Source organism: Thalassophryne amazonica, chromosome 6 (assembly GCF_902500255.1).
Source record: "Thalassophryne amazonica chromosome 6, fThaAma1.1, whole genome shotgun sequence".
In the NCBI taxonomy this organism is placed as follows: Eukaryota; Metazoa; Chordata; class Actinopteri; order Batrachoidiformes; family Batrachoididae; genus Thalassophryne; species Thalassophryne amazonica.
In genome coordinates this window covers 59095304-59117678 of record NC_047108.1, presented here as the reverse complement: position 1 = coordinate 59117678, position 22375 = coordinate 59095304, and the positions used below count along the sequence as shown (strand labels likewise).

Sequence of the window (22375 nt, the reverse complement as noted above, 5' to 3'; positions counted from 1 at the left end):
ATGAAAAACTGTGGTTATACAACTAAATACTAGTTTAGTGATTCACAGGATTGCTAAAAAAGCAGTTTGAACATAATAGTTTTGAGTTTGTAGCGTCAGCAGCAGATGCTACTATTATTATGAACACCCCCTTTTCTACTTTTTTTTTTACTAATAGCCCAATTTCATAGCCTTAAGAGTGTGCATATCATGAATGCTTGGTCTTGTTGGATTTGTGAGAATCTACTGAATCTGCTGGTACCTTGTTTCCCATGTAACAATAAGAAATATACTCAAAACCTGGATTAATCTTTTTAGTCACATAGCACTACTATTATTCTGAACACTACTGTATAAGCAGTTTTCATTGTGACAACATAGAAAGGTCAGTGGATGAAACATTTATGATGTCTGTGATTTTCGGTATTGTGTTGTGTTGTTTTCCTATACATAATCAATAAACACATTCATCTGGCTCTTTCACACTTTTACAGCTTCAGCAGATCTCATCAGTGGGACAGCATTCAACACAGCAAGGTATTCTACTTTTCAGACATGTTGCATTTCTTTGTGAACCCGAAAGCAAAGTCAACATCTGAATGATAACCCATCGGTAAACTCCTGCTCTGGTCTGTGATCTCATGTCCAAAGGGCATGAAGGATCCAGCAGTGCAGCAGAAAGCGCCTGTGTGGTTATTATTACTGCTGTAACTGACAGCGTGTCAAAGCCCAGCCATGGTAGAGGAGAGAGGAGAACCGACACAGAGGAAAGGGGTGAGTGCAACACCCAGGAGGATTTGTACAACCATTACAAATCATATTTTTCTGAATGTTTGTGTTCAAAAGCAAGGTTTCACATGGGGGGGTTGTTGTTCCTGGCAGAGACTCACTGCTGTCTTGGCACTTGCAACACTTGTGTCGACATTTGGCTCGTCCTTTCAGTACGGCTATAATGTGGCTGTGATCAACTCGCCTGCACCGGTAAACCAACTTTCCTACACAGTTACAGTCACAGGCTGCATGTACATTTACAACCGAAGTGACCTGAATCAGATATTTTGTTTTTCATATTGGGCATGGTCCACATGAACCATTCTGATACACAGGTTAAAGAGGTCAGAAGAAACTGTGTCATTTAGACTTTTGATCATTTTGAGTCTGTAAATCATGCTGTGATGCCATTGTTTCATTATGTTGTAATGTTTTTAAATTATGTGTTATGTTGTGATGCAGTTGTTTCATTGTTGTAGACTTTAAAAACTATACTAGTGTGTTGCCCGTGGGGATCCATGGGTTCTAGATTGGGTAGAGTTTATAAAATGGGTAGCAGACATTTTTCAAGGTTGGTAACAAATTGTGCATAGTTTTTATAATGAGTTGGAATGATGTGTGAGTCGAACATTCAGAACATTAGACCTTAGAACTCAACCCTTTTATTTCCTGTTAATTAATTTTTTAATGTTAATTTATTGTCTTAATGTATTTATGAATTGTTTAGGGTTTTTTAATCATAAACACACTATTATTATTATTATTGTTTTTCTTATTATTGTTTTTATTATTTTTTTGTTTTATTATTCTATTTTATCATTTGATTTTTAAATGGACCATAATGGAATGGCGTATGAGTCCAGAATGTAATTATCAACGTACATTGTTCAGTGTTGTTAGCTAATATCAATAGTTTCTCCAAAAATATTAGTCCTATCAACGTTCTCTTTTGGAGGCGTTCATCCTTTACCTAAAAAATGTCAGCTCTCCCCAGTTTTTCCAGAATTGAAGTTATAAACATGCACACACGCACGCACGCACAGCTTTTTGTCTTTTATACATTGTGCTGTAAGCAGGTGCTTCTATTTTTAAACACCCACAAACAGAGACATGGCAGATGGCATCAAAAGCACTACACTTCTCACTCATGTTAACGGCAACATCACACTTAACTGACTAAACCAATTGAACTACAAAACACAATAAATCAATAACACTAACAAATCAGAGTGTTAAACTAACAAACTCCCATGGCGCATTGCAGCACAACGTCTATTGTTCACTGTTGTTAGCTAATATCGCTAATGTCTCAAAAAATATTAGTCATATCAACTTTCTGTTTTCACAGCGTTCATCCTGGACCCAAAATACATAAGCATACCAAATGGCAAATGCTGGCTCTCCCCAGTTTTTCCATGATCAAAGCCAAACACACGCACACACACCTTTTTTGTCTTTTCTGCATTCTGCTGCAGAAAAGACAAAATAGAAGCAGGTGTGTAAGAAACAGAAGCAAGTGCTTCTATTTCTTACACACCCACAGAGACGGTGGCGGATGACATCAAAGCACTACACTTCTTGCTCATGGTAACGGCAACATGACACTTAACTGACTAAACCAATTGAACTACAAAAACACAATAAATCAATAATACTAACAACACTGTTAAACTAACATGAACCACAATAACATTTAAAATCCCAAACACCAAACTCCCATGGCGCATTGCAGCGCAACATCCATTGTTCACTGTTGTTAGTTTATATCGCTAATTTTTCCAAAAATATCAGTCCTATCAACTTTCTGTTTCTGCAGTGTTCATCCTTGACCCAAAATACATAAGCATACCAAATAGAAAATGTCAGCTCTCCCTAGTTTCTCTGTAATTGAAACTGCATGCACGCACGTATGCACACAGAGGCCACTTTGCTATTATAATATAGATCTTATGCTGTGATGCAATTGTTTCATTTAGTCTTTTGAGCATTTTGAAACTATAAATTATTTTGTGAACCATTTGTTCGGGTGACTGAAAATATTTATTTTCTAAAAATGTAGTGCTTCAAATAGTTAAAAAAGTTAATCATTTTACAATATAGTTGTTTCACTTAATGTTTCTAGATTTATGAAGTTGTGATTCAGTTTGTCATACAATTGCATTGTTTTGTTTCAAGCATTTTTAGACAGTGAATCATTTTCCAAAAGACCTGTTTTATTGATTGTTTTAATGGTTCCAAACAATTATTTACTAAAGTAATTGTTTTATTCAATTTTTCCAGGTATTTCTAAACAATGAATTTGTTCCTGAAGCCATTGGTTTGTTTCGCTAAACGTTTTCAAAAAGCCATGATTCTGTCATCACAATAGTTGAAATACTTTGGCAGAGTTCAAACCCAAACCCACTACTTATGTCTGTGGTGAACCATCAACTCAGATCAGACTTTTGCCATGCTCTCTGCAGTTCATGCAGCAGTTCTATAACACCACCTACCTGGAACGTTATGGCAGGCCGATGGAGGGGAACCTGCTGACCCTGCTGTGGTCTCTGTCCGTGTCGATGTACCCTCTAGGAGGCTTCTTCGGCTCTCTGATGGTGGCCCCTCTCGCCAACAAATTAGGGAGGTAACACCCTGCCAGTATAAATCTCATTTAGTGTTCTCAGTAAAAAACAGCTTATTTTAATGTGACTTGATGTGCACTGATGCTACGGCAGGAAGGGCACCCTCCTCTTCAACAACATCTTTTCCATCATCCCTGCTGTGATGATGGGAGTGAGTGAGATCACCAAATCCTATGAGATAATCATTGTAGCTCGGTTCATAGTGGGGATCTGTGCAGGTCAGGACTAACATTCTGATCACTACTATGGATTGGCAGCAATGGTATGACTTCATCTGTTCTTCTTCCTGCAGGTCTTTCATCCAACGTGGTGCCTATGTATCTTGGCGAACTCTCTCCGAAGAATCTGAGGGGGGCCATTGGAATTATACCACAGCTGTTCATAACTATTGGGATCCTCAGTGCCCAAGTTCTGGGCATCAGAAACATACTGGGCAACAGCACAGGTACTGAGTGCCGTACGGCATCCTGCTCAATATTTGCCTTTCTTAAGCTGATGTTAAATAAGATTATTAGCTCTTATTAGTTGGTTCGAAGAAGTGTTCCCTGTCCATCCAGGTTGGACTCTAATGCTGGGCCTAACTGGTATTCCTGCCCTGATGGAACTACTGCTGTTGCCCTTTTTCCCTGAGAGTCCCAGGTACATGCTCATCCAGAGAGGAGATGAGGAGACTGCAAGGAAAGGTGATAAACCACAGATCACTGTCTCATGCCATTCCCCAGGGATGTGCTCTGGCTCCAACACTATTCAAAGCTTGCATGGACTGAGTGTTGGGTAGGGTTGTGGAAACCACTGCCTGTCTCGGCATGGAAAGGTGTAATCTTTAAGTGCTGTGATCTTTGTGTAATCAATGAGTACTCTGAGTGCAGCACTTGAGAGGATGAGTGTCTGGGTTTGTGATGCTCCTGGATAGAACCACATTTTCAATAACTCCATGGACTTAGCCATCAGCAGGCAAACGTTGTTGACCTTGTTGAAGAATTTGATTTATTTTCATTCATGTCCCTGGTTCCTGCACCTTTAATATCTGAATTTGCCTGGGAAAAACATATATAGTCTTGACAACATTGAATGGAGTTGTTTGGTGATGACAACACCTTTGCATGAGAACAAATGTGCAAGTCTTTGTACATTTCTTGCCATTGTATGGTTGTATGAGATGTGGACACTTATCAGTGACCTCAAGTGATGACTAGATGTCTTTGGCACTTATTTCAACAATGACATTCGTGTCTCTGCATCCTCGGCCTTTGAGAGACCCCTGGGAAGAGCTTGCGGAGTCATGAGTATGTGGGACAGAGGAATTTGATGCTGAAGACAAATTTCCACTATGGGGGACATTAAAATTTTTTTTTACAGGAGGACAAAGGTCCATGTCTTTATGATCCAAGTGCTTCCTGTCTTACACTGTGGTTGTGAGACTTAAATGATAACTATTAACCCAATTTGATGACTAGATGTCTTTGGTAACAGAGGATCCTCACTGGAATGACCATGTCAAATGAACAGTTATTTAGAGAGACAAAGACAGTATCTGTTATGGTTTGCCCAACCCAGGCTCACGGATTGTTGTGATTCAGCATCACAAAATATACATTAATCTATTGGTTCATCATATTGTCACGAAAAATGCTAAATTTTCATCATGGGAGCACAAATTCATTCTAAGTCCTTCCGTGACGGCTGTACAAAATTAAAAGTGCAGCAGGGGGGTCGGGGTGGTTATGGTTAGGGTTGGGGATTGGATTAGGGTTAGTAATACTGAGTTAAAAAAATTCCCCATCATGAAAATTTGAATCATTTCATGACGGGAAGATGACATAAAAAAAAAAAAAAAAAAAAAAATGTGAGCCTGGGCTGGGTCTGCCATAGGCAGAGTTACAATACCCCAAATGCAGGACAGCCAGACACAGGGATGGAGAAAGAATAGTTTAATATAAAGTGCATAAACGTCTTCCAGGTGTGACAAAACTCAGCTATCTTCTTCAGTATAAATGCAAACCGAACTCGGGTATAAAAGTGCAGATAAACTCAGATTTCCTCTTCAGTAGAGTGCAGACAAATGCATATCTTCAGAATTGGTGTGGTAGCAATGCAGACAAAAACTCAGGTTTCTTCCTTGTAATCTGCACAGACAAAAACTCAGATATCGTCTTCAACTGCGGGAGAGCAAAAAACAGATGTGTTTTTTCCTCAATACTTCTCCTCCACTGAGGGAGAGTGCAAACACAAATCTTCTCCAGAGCAAAAATAGACAGAGTACTTACAAGGACAGCTGGACTAGAGGGAAAACTACAACAAACTAGAAGGCGCAGGAACACCAGAGACAACCAACCACAGTGAGAATGTAATGGACCCACAACCTAAAGGAGGAAAGACAATGATTGAAATACCCAAACTAATCAGAAAGCAGGTGCAGAATCCAACAGGTGGGAAGAATCAACACTAAAGATGTATAGGGACAAGAATGAACACCAGAGGGAGATCAAGGGTGAGAGAGAACAGACACAGAGGAGACAGAGTGAAGTGTAAGGAACCTACAGGAAACAGACTAAGACAGACAGAGGAAATGAGGGAGACTAAACCAACTAAAATGGGAATACAGACAGAACTTCAAAAAACAACTTGACCTGAACTGGACCACGACAGTATCACTTGCATTGTGAGGGAACATCAGCTCTGATAATTTGTCTATGTGGTGCGTTTCTCTGTGCATGATCCAACATGCCAGGTTCTTCAGTGTTAAGGACCCCAGGGGCATGTTTCGCCTGTCTGTGGCAGATTGATGATTACTTTACAGAGGTGGTTGATTGGCCAGTTGTTTGCTTGGTATCAAGAACTAAAGGTAGTTCCATGGTGTGGTAGATACTGCAATGTGCAGCACCAGTGTGCCCATATTTCACCCAAATGTTAAAGGCATCACATAATCATTTAATTAAAGCACTGTCATCATTCCATATGCTTGTGCGCATGTGGATTAGGTATTTTCAAGCTTCAGGTTCATCGAATAAACGTTCCTTGGGTGCAGCATGCTTCTTTGTGGGTCTTAGAAAATGTGCTTCAGAGATGAGAAGTTCTTGCACATTGTTAGCATCCTTTCTTGTTGCTGATGGAGATTCCAACATGCTACTAACAGTGGCGGTAGCTTTGTTCGCTGATGGTGACCATTGCAAATGTTAATGTTAACATATGAATCCTGGACAGCGTTCGCAACATCTTTTCGGGATGAATCGCTTTCGGGTGCATCTGCCATTTTTGTCAGTCAAACTACCATTTTATTTATTTATTTTTCTATTTTTGTCTATGATGCTCATTGTGTGTCCCACTTCCAGTTTTATCATTAAACATTAAAGTGCAATTTTCTTTGACTAGTTAGTAGAATTACTATGTCATAACATTGTTCTTTTTCCTTGTGGCTGCTCCCGTTTTTTCAGGGTCACCACAGCAGATCCAACATGGATCCACATTGGGATTTTCCACAGTTTTTGCCACAGTAGCTCTTCCTGACACAACTCCAGTTTCATGTAGAGAAACAGACAGATCTGGTGGTCTTCCTAAGAGATCCCCCATCCAAGTACTAACCAGGTCTCTCTGCTTAACTTCTGAGACTTGGCAGGATCAGGCTTATACACAGCAGACTGCGTGCACTATGTTGTAACATTACCAGCAAGTAAACAGAGAACTGTATTGTTTAGGAGACCAGGAACCCCACATGTCTTTCCCATTTTAAATATTTATCATAAAACCACACATGCAACTTGAACTACATATTTTGTAAGCTACATATAGTTTTGATGGATCTGCTGTGGTGACCCCAAGTGAAAACAAGGTAGAAGTCGAAGGGACTTAGTTTTATTATTTGCCAACACACGTCCTGTGCATTGGGTGACTCTATAACATCTCAGCTGTTTGTAGCCTAAAGAGTTATGGTTCTGTGATGTTGTCATTATTGTACCAAACAACATTCAGAGTTTGGTGATGGTCTAAGCATTGGGCTTGAGACCAGAGGATCCTTGGTTCAAATCCCAGCCTGAGCAGAAAATCACTAAGGGCCCTTGGGTAAGGTCCTTAATCCCCTAGTTGCTCCCGGTGTGTAGTGAGCACCTTGCAGGGCAGCACCCTGACATCAGGGTGAATGTAAGGCATTAATGTAAAGCACTTTGAGCATCTGATGCAGATGGAAAAGCGCTATATAAATGCAGTCCATTTACCATTTATTTGTCAGGACATTTTCATGATGCCTTATTGACATGTTTATTTACATCATTTGGAAGCACTGGACTCTACATCACGGTGACTGACCACTTATGTGATCTCTGTTAGCGCTGCAGCGCCTGCGTGGCTGGGAGGACGTGGACAGCGAGCTGTCTGAGATGCGTCTGGAGGACCAATCAGAGAGGGCAGAGGGCCGTTTGACTGTACTCACCCTGCTGTCTCAGCACTCCCTTCACTGGCAGCTGGTCTCCATCATCATTATGAACATGGGTCAGCAGCTGTCAGGGGTCAACGCGGTGAGGCGGGCCGGTCCTTCCATATGTCCACACGGCCTCTGCTTCACATGCAGTAACACACACTTTATTTGCTCCAGATCACATTGTGTTGCATCATCCTGTTGTTTTCCCTCACTATCCTCAGATTTACTATTATGCAGACAGTATATACGCCACAGCAGGGGTCAAGCAGAATGACATCCAGTATGTTACCGTGGGAACGGGGGCAGTGAATGTCTTCATGACTGTTGCTGCTGTAGGTACCATGTGGGTTAAAAGTTTAAAAGTCAGCAGGTAACAATATTCAGTCTTAATCTGCTATTTGACTTCTCAGGTGTTCATCGTGGAGGGATCAGGGAGACGCCTCCTCCTCCTGTGTGGTTTTGGGATCTGCTGTGGAGCATGTGCGCTCCTAACTGTAGCACTAAACTTCCAGGTACCATGACAAACCCTCAGTGTCATTCTGCTGCCCTCTCATGGACAAGGCCTGTCCTGCTTTAGAGTTCAACTTGGACGTCAGAAAAATATTTATGGAGTCCTTATGGCTGTTATTTATGAGACAGATATGATAAAGTAAACAGGCTGTAACTTATATAATCCTGTCAGACTCAAAAGATAAGTTCACATTGTCCCTGCAGTGATAACGACGAAGAGCTTGTACAACAAAACTATAGATGAGTGGGTGAGTGAGTGGATTAGAATGAGTTTTTTTGACAGTTGCATTAAAAACAGAATGGGCTTCATTCTTCAAAATAAACAACTCTCTTGAACGGGGTGCCCAAATTCTTCCTTGTGCACTCAAAAAAAAGGGCTCATTGGATGAACTCAATTCAGTTATGTGCAGGATTTCCATCTAATAAATATATGTAGCCTCAACTCAAATAAAACATGTCCGTGCAAGATAATGTAATTTCATTTAGTTGGGGCAACATATATTATTAGATGGAATCCAATCCAATGAGTCAGTTTTTTGAGTGAACACTCAAACAACTGACTCATTGGATGAACTCAATTCAATTATGGGCACGATTTCCATCCAATACATATATGTAGCCTCAACTCAAATAAAACATATCCATTCTAGGTAATGTAATTTAATTTAGGCGGGACTACATATATGTATTAGATAGAATCCAATCCAATGAGTCAATTTTTTGAGTGAACACTCAAACAAATGACTCATTCGATGAACTCAATTCAATTATGGGCACAATTTCTATCTAATAAATATATGTATCCCCAACTCAAATAAAGCACATCCATGTAAGATAATTTAATTTAATTTAGCTGGGATTACATATATTTATTAGATGGAAATCCTGCTCATAAATTAAATGAATTGAGTTCATCCAGTGCATCAGTTCTTGAGTGCGTAGGGCCGATTCTAATCCAATTAAATTTGTTCCGCAAATCTGTTTGGTTAATCGTGTGAGATTTCAGACCGTAAAATATCGAGTAGACTGAGGCAAAATATTCGACTGTTTCACATTTGATGTATAACTCCGCGCCCTGACCATGTTGCTGCGCAGGTGTCAATCATGGCACTGTCAGCTGAGAGCGACAGAAACTGGCAGAGCAACGACGATGATGAAATGTGTAGATTCAGTGGATTTAACTGGATTGATTGATGAATTTAACTCAATGCAGCTGACAAGATGGAAAAATCTGTGGGTCTGCTCACAGAATTTCCAGTTTGGCATGAAGACGCTGGTGCTATGGTAAGCTTTGAGGAGCCGACCACACCCTTTGAGGATTCGCCAACCAAATTACTTACAGAAAAATAAACCGTGCAAATGATGGAATTGGATTAGAATGGGAATAACCCCCTTGTGTCTGATAATTTGCGGACGTTCATGCTGGAATTTCCGATCGCAAATTGAGTTATAAAACGGATATAACAAACCCAATCATATTTACATTGAATGCAGAGAAGGCATTTGACAACGTCAACTGGCAATTTCTATTTGTCACACTAAAGGCATTTGATTTTGGGGAGTCATTTGTACATTGGATCAAAACATTACACTCTTCATTGTATGGCCATGGTCTTTACTATAGGGGAAGCTGGGGCACAGTGGATCAGAAATGTTGTTTTGTGGCATCATAAACACATTATGCATAGGTTTAGGTCACTCTATTGCAGTGTTGTATAGTAACGAAGTAAAAATACTTCACTACTGTACTTAAGTACATTTTGGGAGACTTTGTACTTTACTTGAGTTTTTTAAATTCAGCTTACTTTCACTTTTACTTCACTACATTTCCGACCTTAATTGCGTACTTCTACTCTGATACATTTTTGCGCCATGCTGTTACTCGTTACAAAAAACAAAAGAACACACACACACACACACACGAAAAAAGTCGTGTTTTCACCCAGAGACTGCAACGAAGTCAGGCCGATTAGTCATGAGGCATGTCCGGTAGGCTTTTTTGCAGTTGTGCACTTGGGGTGTTTGTCAGGAAAATGATAATTTCTCTACATTGATTACAGACCTGCAGCAGGTCTGTAATCAACTTTTCTGCAGCGCGGCTTTGCTTTGAACCTTGAACCAATCGAAGCAGTGATTCGCAGGTCGAAGCACACCTGCAATAAAACAATCAATTCGTGGATTGATTGTTTTATTTCCCTTTATCCTAATTTTTCCCCGCTAAAACCCCGAAGAGCATATCTCTGTGAGTAATATTTAATATTTTTATGTTAAACCGACCTGTTATGGTCTTCTGAAACAGTTGATAGATTTATTTTATAACTTAAAAATGGGACAGATGCTAATGCGTTAGCATGTCTATGGCGTTTTCAATGTTAAAGTTAGCATTAAGCTGTTCGCATCAGCACGTTTGTGTTGATTTGTGTTCATTGTCGTAAAAGAGTTAAATTGTAATTTTTAAATTAATTTTTATTCATATACTATAGCAACAACAATAATAGTCTACATGATAGACTATAATAGTCAATAATAATAGACTAATAATGTTACAGTACAATTTTAGAGAAAGAGACAAAAAGAACCTAATGAAACAAAACACTACAGAAAAGATAAAACCATGTAACAATGAAAATAAATAAATATATATAGAAATAAAAAACTGTTTCCTGTGAACACCTAGTGAGTAGCCTACTCTCGTTTAGGTTTTGAAACCTTGTTTCTGAAGTGTTTTTGTGTGATGTGCACAGGTTTCAGTATTTCGACTAATACTACCAGTCATTTACAAGCCTAGATAAACTTTATATATATATATATCAAAAAAATCAGTCCGTTTTTGATTATTAACATTTACTTGTACTTTTACTTTCAATACTTGAGTACATTTAGTTGTACATTACTTGTCATACTTAAGTACAATAAATACTAGATACTTTAAGACTTTTACTTGAGTAGCATTTCAATCGGTGACTTGAACTTCTACCAAAGTCATTTTTTTAATGGGTATCTGTACTTTTACTTAAGTGTGATTTTCCGGTACTTTATACAACACTGTTCTATTGTGGATTTAATACAGCAAGTTATTGTTTATAAGGCTGTGTTATTTATGTCTCCCCAAGTGTAATTTACAGGTGTTTAAAATCAATTTTTAAATTTTTGATTAACTGTGCCCTGGACACTAATTCACGGGGCACAGTGAATCAGTGTCCGAGACAAAGTGAATCAACTTAGAATGTTGTTGTCCATTCAGCTGCTCCCATTTGTTCGGGGTCGCCACAGCGGATACAGCCAGATCCGCATTGGCATTTGGCACAAGTTTTACACCGGATGCCCTTTCTGATGCAACTCCAGTGTAACCTGGAGAAACACACACAGCCACTGGTGTTCCAAAGAGGTCTCCCATCCAAGTACTAACCAGGCCCAGCACTGCTTAGCTTCTGAGATCTAACGGGATCAGGCTTACACAGAGCAGATTGATTGCTAGTGAATCAACTTAGAATATAATGAAAAAAAAAAAAACACGATTATAAAGATTTCTTCAACATTATTAAATATATGCTCATGCATATACAAACAATAATCCAGCAAACCAGCTGTGTAATGTGTGACTGTCTTATATAGTGATATGTCCTTTAGAAACTATTATAAATACAACTGTCAGAATTTCTGTTCAAACATGAAAACAGTTGTTTATATACACAAATTATAGAAATAATTCATGGAAAAATAAATGTATAAGCTTCAACAAGTAATATTTCTCGTCCACTTGATACTGGGGCTTAGTAAATCACTTTCTAGACTGATTCACTGTGCCCCGGGTGCATGTGACACACACGAATCACGTTATCAAATAGCTGATAGTCTGGAGAAGACATAACACATGCTTATCAGTTGGACAGGGTAATCTTCTAACTAATAATTTTTTGGGCCACCTTTCCTCTGTTGTGAGAAATAAATACAAAGACACTGACATCCACAAAATTTACTTTTGATAGGAAAAAACTGACTTCACTTGCCATTTAGTTTTACCTTAATGTATCCAAAAACAAAATACTAATTTATAAAGGGGATGCCTTTATGCATAAAAATATGGCATAACTGCTGCAAATATATATGTAGTTTTGCAGATATAGCTACTGATTCACTGTGCCCCGTGATTCACCTTGCCCAAGGTTTAAATTACAGAGGTGCACTAAGCAGGGATGTTCACTCTTTTATTATTTGTTTGTTACTTTTATTGAACCTATATGTCTATCAGCAGCTATATGTAAGAATAAATATTTGACAGGAATAAAGACACCCCCATCCCAAGTTATCATCATAATATAATCCTTTATGCTGATGATATATTATTGTTTGTGCAAGGCTCTTCATCTTTAGAGGTCTCTATTAAGCCTCTGTTATCTAATTTTTTAATTCAGTGGTCAAATTCAACTATTCTCCTTCTATCTACAGGTGGATGGGATGGGGCAGCCCTTTTACAGCCTGCTCATTTTCACACTGGCAGTATCACATATTTAGGGGTTAACACCTTTGAACACATGGTCAGAGTTTGTCAACCTCAATTTCATCTCAGTAGTCAAAATGATCTGATCTGAATGATTGATCTTTTGCGCTGGATGAATGTACCATTGTCTATCACGGGAAGAACAGCAACTATCAAAATGGCAGTATGACATAAAATAAATTATTTATTCTGTAAGATCCCAATTCAGTCATCTTACAGGAAGAACAGCAACTATCAAAATGGCAGTATGACATAAAATAAATTATTTATTCTGTAAGATCCCAATTCAGTCATCTTATAAAACCCTGTTGTTACAAAATTTGACTGGAAAAATAAAACACAAAAAATGAGTCTAGCTACACTTCAGCAACCTAAATTCTTGGGATGACTGGAGGCTCCAAACTTCTGTTATTTTATTGCAAATAATCTACAATATCTATCGATGGACCCCTCCTAAATACTTCGACAACATCTGGATGGACCTCAAGGAAACAGAAGAAATTGGAGTCACAGATTTGCTTTTTTAAGCCAATCCAAATATCATGTTTGCTTCAAAACTCCAACAATTTCAACAACTTTGACAGTATGGTGGAAATTTTGTAAGACATTTGAAAGGTGAAACTTGCTTCCTGGAATATTCACAGATTAAATCAGTGACCAAAAATAAATAAATAAATAAAGTCAAATGTTAATGTTTCAGATTTCACTCTTTTGATATTGGAATGATTAAACTTCACAAATAAAACAAAATAATGACCTTACAGCTCACACAGACACACACCCCACAGGTCCACAAAACCACAGCGCCCTCTACTGCAACTTAATAATCTCAGTATGACCCAGCCTGGTGATTTAAAATAAATCAATCAATAAATAAAACTTGCAAATCTTGTCCCAAAAATCAAAATAGGAAAAAAGAATCTTATGCACATGTTACAACATTGATCCACTGTGAGTGTTTAATGACAAACAGCACATGTTGGTTGTGTGTTGACAGGAGGCTGTAACATGGATGCCCTATGTCAGCATCACCTGTGTTATCATCTACGTTACAGGACACGCCATCGGACCCAGTGAGTGCTGCCTGCTGGTTATTTACACAGAGAACGCTCCATTAGATGAAGTGTTGCTTGAATGTGAGCAGATGTCTGATGATGGTCAAGATCTGAGCATATTTATTTATGACATGGAAGAATGATGATGTGTCTCAGATGATTTTGATTATAGTTAACCACATTTGTGCTGCAGGTCCAATTCCTTATGTGGTAACCACTGAGATGTTCAGGCAGTCAGCCAGACCTGCTGCTTTCATGGTTGCAGGCTCCGTCCACTGGCTCTCCAATTTCACAGTCGGACTGCTCTTCCCCTTCCTAGAGGTCAGTTACTTCATTTTTAAGAGTTAGTACTTTTAGACAGTGCAAAGGTTTATTGATTTTAAGTGTAGCTGTTTACAGATGGATTGTAAGATGTAACCAACATGACGGTGGACTGAAGAACTGCTAAATGCTTCAGGGATTTACATGCAAGCATTTAGTTTAGACAGAATTGAGGCAGTGCAGATGTGAATATTTTATCATATTAAAATAAAACATTTTAATGAATCTATTGTACCAAATAGTTGCTTAGCAACACAGTGACAGTTCAATGAGCTTTAATTTAATTGTTGCTTGGAACGTGGGGTTTGGTCCAGCAGCATGGGCTGATACTGTTGTGTGGGCCGCTGAAGAGGAGGTACTGCTGGCCCACCACCACCAGATGGCGCCCTGCTTGGAGTGCGGGCTTCAAGCACAAGAGGGCGCCGGAGCCACTGGGAGTGACAGCTGTCACTCTTCATCAGCACCAGCTGTCACTCAGTCAACTCATCACCATCTCCATAAAGGCCGGACTGCGACTCCACCTCCTCGCCGAGAAATCAACTACCATTCAGGTAACTTCTCTGCTGACTTACATTGAGTAACAATCTGAACTTCTTTGCAGCCGTTTTCCTGTGGTGTGTTCTTATCTGTAGGATTGGCGTTTGGTGTGGACTGCGACGGCTTTGCCTCACACCCCAAACCAGATAAGTGGTTAAACAGGAGCTGCACGAGTGTGTGATTGGAGGTGGAGGTGCTCCCTCCTAACTAAACACAGACTGTGGGATTACTGAGTGTGCGAACTCGCACTCATCAATACTGTTTCTGTTCTCTGCCAGCAGTACCGGGTCTGACTGCTGAAGACAGTGGCCACCTGGGGCGCAGGGCTTGGTGTTCTTCAGATCCGTTGGTGGTGGAAGCTGTGTGGGATCCGGCTCTTCTATCGCCAGACGTCTTCTATCGTCGAGCCTGCCCACACGTCACCTTGTGTATAATTGACATTCCACCATATTGTTATTGTCTGTACTTCGTTGTGCAATTCACAACATTAAATTGCTATGTTTTGGCTTATCCATTGTCCATTCATTACCGCCCCCTGTTGTGGGTCCGTGTCACGACACTTTCACAACAGATATGGCATCCACCACCATGCTGAACTGCCTTGGGTCCTAGATGCCAACCACCCCGGCAGATATCCAGTCGTTTTCCAAACATTATTACTTCCTTTTATATATTGACAAGTCATGCTTTTAGTTGAGGCAAATTTGACAAATATATTAGTCTCATTCTTACTCCAAATTTCTTTCAGTGACTATGACTTTATGTAACGTTACCAGAATGTTGTGGAAACATTTGGATGAAACATATCTTTAGGTGACTTTATGTAATGTTATTGTCAAACGTTCTGGGAACCAAAAAGAAACTTTCCTAAAAACATGCCTGGGATATTAGGCCTAACGTTCTCAAAACATTTGTGCTAACATTATTATCAAACGTTCTGGGAACCCCCCCAAAAAACCTTTCCTTTGAAACATTCTGAGAACTTTACAGCTAACGTCCTGATAACATTTGACAAATGTTCTTATAACATTTTGGGAACTTTATTTTGTTAGCTGGGTAGAAACCTTTTTTTGTACAACATTCTGGGGAGGTTTTTGAGACTTTTGCATAGTGTAAATGCTTAAGTTGTTATTATAATCACTGCTTTGCAATTTTAGAGTTGTAAAAATTGCAATTTAAAAGTTAGAGTATATATAGGAAGATTTTACTGAACAATAAGCTAAATGTGTTATTTGATTATATTAGCTGATAATACAATGAACTTTCTGCTACAATTCAGAATATACACTCAACAAAAATATAAACGCAACACTTTTGGTTTTGCTCCCATTTTGTATGAGATGAACTCAAAGATCTAAAACTTTTTCTGCATACACAATATCACCATTTCCCTCAAATATTGTTCACAAACCAGTCTAAATCTGTGATAGTGAGCACTTCTCCTTTGCTGAGATAATCCATCCCACCTCACAGGTGTGCCATACCAAGATGCTGATTAGACACCATGATTAGTGCACAGGTGTGCCTTAGACTGCCCACAATAAAAGGCCACTCTGAAAGGTGCAGTTTTATCACACAGCACAATGCCACAGATGTCGCAAGATTTGAGGGAGCGTGCAATTGGCATGCTGACAGCAGGAATATCAACCAGAGCTGTTGCTCGTGTATTGAATGTTCATTTCTCTACCATAAGCCGTCTCCAAAGGCGTTTCAGAGAATTTGGCAGTACATCCAACCAGCCTCACAACCGCAGACCACGTGTAACCACACCAGCCCAGGACCTCCACATCCAGTATGTTCATCTCCAAGATCGTCTGAGACCAGCCACTCGGACAGCTGCTGAAACAATCGGTTTGCATAACCAAAGGATTTCTGCACAAACTGTCAGAAACCGTCTCAGGGAAGCTCATCTGCATGCTTGTCGTCCTCATCGGGGTCTCGACCTGACTCCAGTTCGTCGTCGTAACCGACTTGAGTGGGCAAATGCTCACATTCGCTGGCGTTTGGCACGTTGGAGAGGTGTTCTCTTCACGGATGAATCCCGGTTCACACTGTCCAGGGCAGATGGCAGACAGCGTGTGTGGCGTCGTGTGGGTGAGCGGTTTTCTGATGTCAATGTTGTGGATCGAGTGGCCCATGGTGGCGGTGCAGTTATGGTATGGGCAGGCGTCTGTTATGGACGAAGGACACAGATGCATTTTATTGATGGCATTTTGAATGCACAGAGATACCGTGACGAGATCCTGAGGCCCATTGTTGTGCCATACATCCAAGAACATCACCTCATGTTGTAGCAGGATAATGCACGGCTCCATGTTGCAAGGATCTGTACACAATTCTTTGAAGCTGAAAATGTCCCAGTTCTTGCATGGCCGGACTCACCGGACATGTCACCCTTTGAGCATGTTTGGGATGCTCTGGACCGGCGTATACGACAGGGTGTACCAGTTCCTGCCAATATCCAGCAACTTCGCACAGCCATTGAAGAGGAGTGGACCAACATTCCACAGGCCACAATTGACAACCTGATCAACTCTATGTGAAGGAGATGTGTTGCACTGCATGAGGCAAATGGTGGTCACACCAGATACTGACTGGTATCCACCCCAATAAAACAAAACTGCACCTTTCAGAGTGGCCTTTTATTGTGGACAGTCTAAGGCACACCTGTGCACTAATCATGGTGTCTAATCAGCATCTTGGTATGGCACACCTGTGAGGTGGGATGGATTATCTCAGCAAAGGAAAAGTGCTCACTATCACAGATTTAGACTGGTTTGTGAACAATATTTGAGGGAAATGGTGATATTGTGTATGTGGAAAAAGTTTTAGATCTTTGAGTTCATCTCATACAAAATGGGAGCAAAACCAAAAGTGTTGCATTTATATTTTTGTTGAGTGTGTGTGTGTGTGTGTGTGTGTGTGTGTGTGGGTGGGCGGGTGTGTGAGTGTGGTCAAGTGGTTAGTTCACTGGGTTTCAGTGCAGAAGGTTGCCGGTGTCGCAGACCGAACGGTCCGCCCCTAAAAATCGGCCCGCCTTCTGCATCTGCGCATGCGTCATTTCAGACCACAGCAGCTCGTCTGAGACGGAGCTTCTTCACCCAAAGCAATCAATTGGATTAATGGGATTAATAACTATCAGACGACAAGGTGAAAACCTCTTAAATCATTCTAAAGTCAGTTTTAAGCAGAAACTCAACAAAATTTTGTGACGCTTTGAAATGAGCGACACGCAGTGAACGCATCAGCTAGCAACTCGTGTAGCTGTGGCGCTCTGATCACTTCCGCCGCCTTTTATGATGAAATAATGCTTAATTTATGTTGTACTAAAGCTTCAGATATCTGTCGCTGAGATAGATGATGACTGGAGTGAAGTTTGAAGCAGAGACGAGGTGTTAATCCGTGAACCGCGTCATCAGGGAGGACCGATTTTTAGGGGGACCGTTCGGTCGGTGACACCGGTTCATACTTCACCCCTGCCACATTTCTCCATGTAATGTGGAGTTGCGGCAGGAAGAGCGTCCATTGTAAAACCTGTGCCAAATCAACATGCAGTCCCACCTTGGATCTGCTGTGGCGACACCTAATGAAAACAAGGGAGCAGCTGAAGGGACTTTCTTTAGTTTTATATTGTCCAAGCACAAATGTTTTGAGAACATTAGACCTAATGTTCTTGGAATGTTTGTGCTAACATTATTGTCAAACATTCTGGGATCCAAAAAGGAACTTTCCTTAAAATGTTCAGAGAATTTTACAGCTAATGTTCTGATAACATTTGACAAACGTTCTTCTAATGTTTTGGGACCTTTATTTTGTCAGGTGGGAAAACAGCTTAACTTGACCAATTTATATTAAAGTTCAAATTGTAGCACATTTAGATTAATTCAGGGGTCCATGTATAGATATAGTTGTATCTATTACTTTAAAATCATTTTTTTTATTTGTATCCCTTAAATCATATGTGTCAAACTCAAGACCCGCGGACCATATCCGGCCCAGCATGTAATTTTATCTGGCCCGCGAGATCACTTTATGTATTGTTATTAATGGCCCGGCGATATGAAGCACTGGTAACACAATAAACTACAGATCCCATAATGCAGCGCTTCAGCTGCCTTGCCAGATCCCATAATGCAGCGCTTCAGTTGCCTTGCCAAACGCTTCGCGCTCATTTAGCCTAGCTTATGATGCTGCAAGTTATTGCGCCCGAATTATTGAGCCCTCACGATGCCGAAGAGAAAGGTCGATTCTGAAAACAGAGCCTTTAAAAGCCGATGGGAGGCTGAGTATATGTTTACTGACATTGCCGGTAAACCCGTGTGTCTCATTTGTGGAGCTAATGTGGTTGTAATTAAAGAATTTAATCTAAGACGGCACTATGAAACAAAACATCAGGATAACCTGAAAGACCTGAATGCAGAGCAGAAGATACAGAAAGCAGAAGAGTTAAAGAAGAATTTGACACTTCGGCAGACGTTTTTTACCCGTGCAAAATCACAAAGTGAAGCTGCTGTGAAAGCAAGTTTTATTGCAGCAGCGGAGATCGCTAAATCAGCCAGGCCATTTACAGAGGGAGAATTTCTGAAGAGCTGCATGATCAAGGTGTTTGATGTCTTATGTCCAGACAAAAAGCAGATGCTGGCAAATGTAAGCCTGAGTAGAAATACAATTGCTGATCGAGTTTGTGAGATGGCCACTGATTTAAGAACACAGCTGAGTGAAAGAAGCAAAGACTTTATTGCATACTCTCTTGCTGTGGATGAAAGTACTGACATGACTGACACTGCACAGCTGGCAATCTTCATCCGTGGAGTGGACTCCAATTTGCGCATTACAGAGGAAATAATGGACATTAAATCGATGCACGGGACAACGACTGGAAAAGACATTTTTGAAAATGTATGTCAAAGTATAACTGACATGAAACTGCCCTGGGACAAACTTATTGCACTTACTACTGATGGAGCGCCATCTATGTGTAGTGAAAAAAGAGGACAAGTGGGAAGGATGCGAGTAAAGATGCAGGAGGAGAACTGTACTGGTGAGTTAACTGCACATCACTGCATTATACACCAGGAAGCACTATGTGGCAAAGTCCTGAAGATGGACCATGTAATGAGCACTGTAACACAAACCGTAAACTTTATCTGAGCTAAAGGTTTAAATCACCGGCAATTTCAGTCCTTTATGCGGGAGATAGATTCAGAGTTTGCTGACATTCCTTATCATACAGAGGTGCGTTGGCTAAGTCGGGGAAAAGTTCTCAACAGAGTTTTTGAGCTCAGCAACGAAATCTGTCAGTTCATGGACAGTAAAGGAAAAGACTCCATCAGTTTTAGGGATGAAAAGTGGAAATGCGAGTTGGCATTTCTGGCTGACATAACAGCTCATCTCAACACCTTAAACCTCCAGCTCCAGGGACGTGACCGCATGATCACTGACATGTATGACTCAGTGAAGGCATTTCAAGTGAAGCTGCTTTTATGGGAGACACAAATGCACCAGTGCAATTTGTCCCACTTTCCCTGTTGCCAAGTAATGTTGAACCAAGTGGGCACAACGGTGTTCCCAAATACACACTTTGCTGATAAACTGAGGGCACTGCGCACTGAGTTTGCACGGCACTTTAGTGACTTTGAAGAACAAAAAAAGAATTTTGAGTTGCTTCGCAACCCATTTGCCGTCGATGTGGAAACTGCACCTGTGCAGATTCAGATGGAGCTGATTGAGCTGCAGTGTAATGGCACACTGAAGGCAAAGTACAACACTGCAGGGCTCACACAGTTTATTCATGCCATTCCTGCAGAAATGCCCCAGCTCCGTCTACATGTGGCTCGAACTTTGTGCATGTTTGGTAGCACATACCTGTGTGAGAAGCTCTTCTCAGTGATGAAGACTAACAAAGCAGCACACAGGAGTCGTCTCACTGATGAGCACCTGCAGTCCATCCTGAGAATCTCCACAACACAGAAACTCACACCAAACATAAACAAACTTGTTGCCAAAAAAAGATGCCAGGCCTCCAGCTCTGATAAAACGACATAAGAGCAAAGAAAACTGAATGATTTGATTTGTTATTGCTGAAATTTTATTTATATTTCCAGGTTTTGTTATGCAGCATGTTCATATTTTGAATTTGAATAGTTTTGACAGGATATAATTTTATGGAGAGCAAAATCTTTTAGGATATTTTAGTAAGTTTAAATTTAAGTTTATTTTTTATATAAAATGACGTAAGAGTAAAGACATTTGAATGTTTGTTCTTTTAACGTTTACTTTTTTCTAACTTGTATAATTTAGACAGGATATATTTTTATGGAGAGCAAAATATTATAAGTTATTTAAGGTTTAAGTTGATTTATTCCGGAATAATAGTCCTGTCTGTTTTTATTCACATTCATGTTCAAAAAAGTTAAGTTCTAAAAGTTTTAGTGTGTTCAATAAATGTTCATCCTGTTCGGCCCGCGACCTAAAGTGCGTTTTTGGATTCTGGCCCCCTGTGCAATTAAGTTTGACACCCCTGCCTTAAATGTTACACCGCTAGTATTTGCATTTAATGGCGTAAACATGTACATGTGTCTCCATGAGACCAGACACCTCTAATGACATTTTTGCCTTTTCAGTGGCCACAAGAAACAGTTTACAGTGTTTCTAGCTTGCGGCGTGCAATAACATCATGTAGCTAGTTGGCTAATGACGGTGTTTGTGTTCTAAATCAGTATTGCACTAATTACATTTGTTTCTGTCCTGAGTGAAAACATGAACCCAAAAACATCTAAAAACAGAGCCCAGGTTGAAAAACACGCATTTAACTTTAAATAATTCCTTGAAATAACCATTCTAAAGAATTACTATGTTGAAGCATTAAGGTAAAATCTTTACCTTGGCCAGTGACCTTGTTTTTTTTTTTTTTTTTGTTAGAGCAATTTTTTAAAATATTAAATCGCTGCATCCTTCACCAGCAACTCAGATTATTCCACCATGTTTTGTGTATGTTGTATCAAAACTCTGAGTTATTTTCCATACATGCATGCACACACACACACACACACGAAGCACCGCTAGTTTGTATTTATTCAAAGCAATTGCATAGTGTCCTTTTAAATGGACATTTTACCATAAATATAAACATCATGTTCTTCTTGTGTTTACATCCTTCTTCAAGTAGTCATCAACAAACCAAAACCCCAACAAGATTCAACTGTGTGTTTGAAATTCCAGTGTCTGAGTAGCCAGTGATGAGAATTCCAGTAAAAGGTTCACATTGGTTGGTGTTTATGCCCTTAAACTACATGAGGCTAACAAACATCTGTCAGGTTTCATTAGGATCACACACTCTGTTTCTCTCTCCAGGGAGGCCTGGGCTCTTACAGTTTCATCATTTTTTCCGCTATCTGTCTGGCCACACTGGTCTACATCTGGCTGGTGGTCCCTGAGACCAAAAACAAGACTTTCTTGGAGATCTGCCAGATGTTTGCCAAGAGGAACAACGTGGAGATCAAACTGGGCGATGGAGAGATGCCGCTGAAAGAGAGCAAAGACAGCCTGGAGGATCAGGCAAAGGTCACGGCTTTCTGAAGGAAAATGAGAACACTGAGAGGAGAGGAAGTGTTCCCTTCAGGAGGGAAATACAGCTGGACTAGATCTGCTTTATAAATTAAAGCAC

The 22375-nt window shown here is 40.1% G+C and overlaps 1 protein-coding gene across 1 annotated transcript; it reads left to right on the top strand.

Annotated features, from left to right (window-relative positions):
• Positions 1–446: 446 nt before the first annotated feature.
• LOC117512226 (solute carrier family 2, facilitated glucose transporter member 5-like) lies at positions 447–22307 on the top strand. The gene is made up of 12 exons (XM_034172212.1): positions 447–753; positions 862–960; positions 3213–3373; positions 3465–3589; positions 3664–3816; positions 3929–4054; positions 7695–7882; positions 8007–8117; positions 8196–8297; positions 13794–13869; positions 14045–14172; positions 22063–22307. The coding sequence occupies exons 1-12, from the start codon at positions 715–717 to the stop codon at positions 22285–22287; spliced, it is 1533 nt and encodes a 510-aa protein (XP_034028103.1). The 5' UTR covers positions 447–714; the 3' UTR covers positions 22288–22307.
• The last annotated feature ends 68 nt before the right edge of the window (positions 22308–22375 follow it).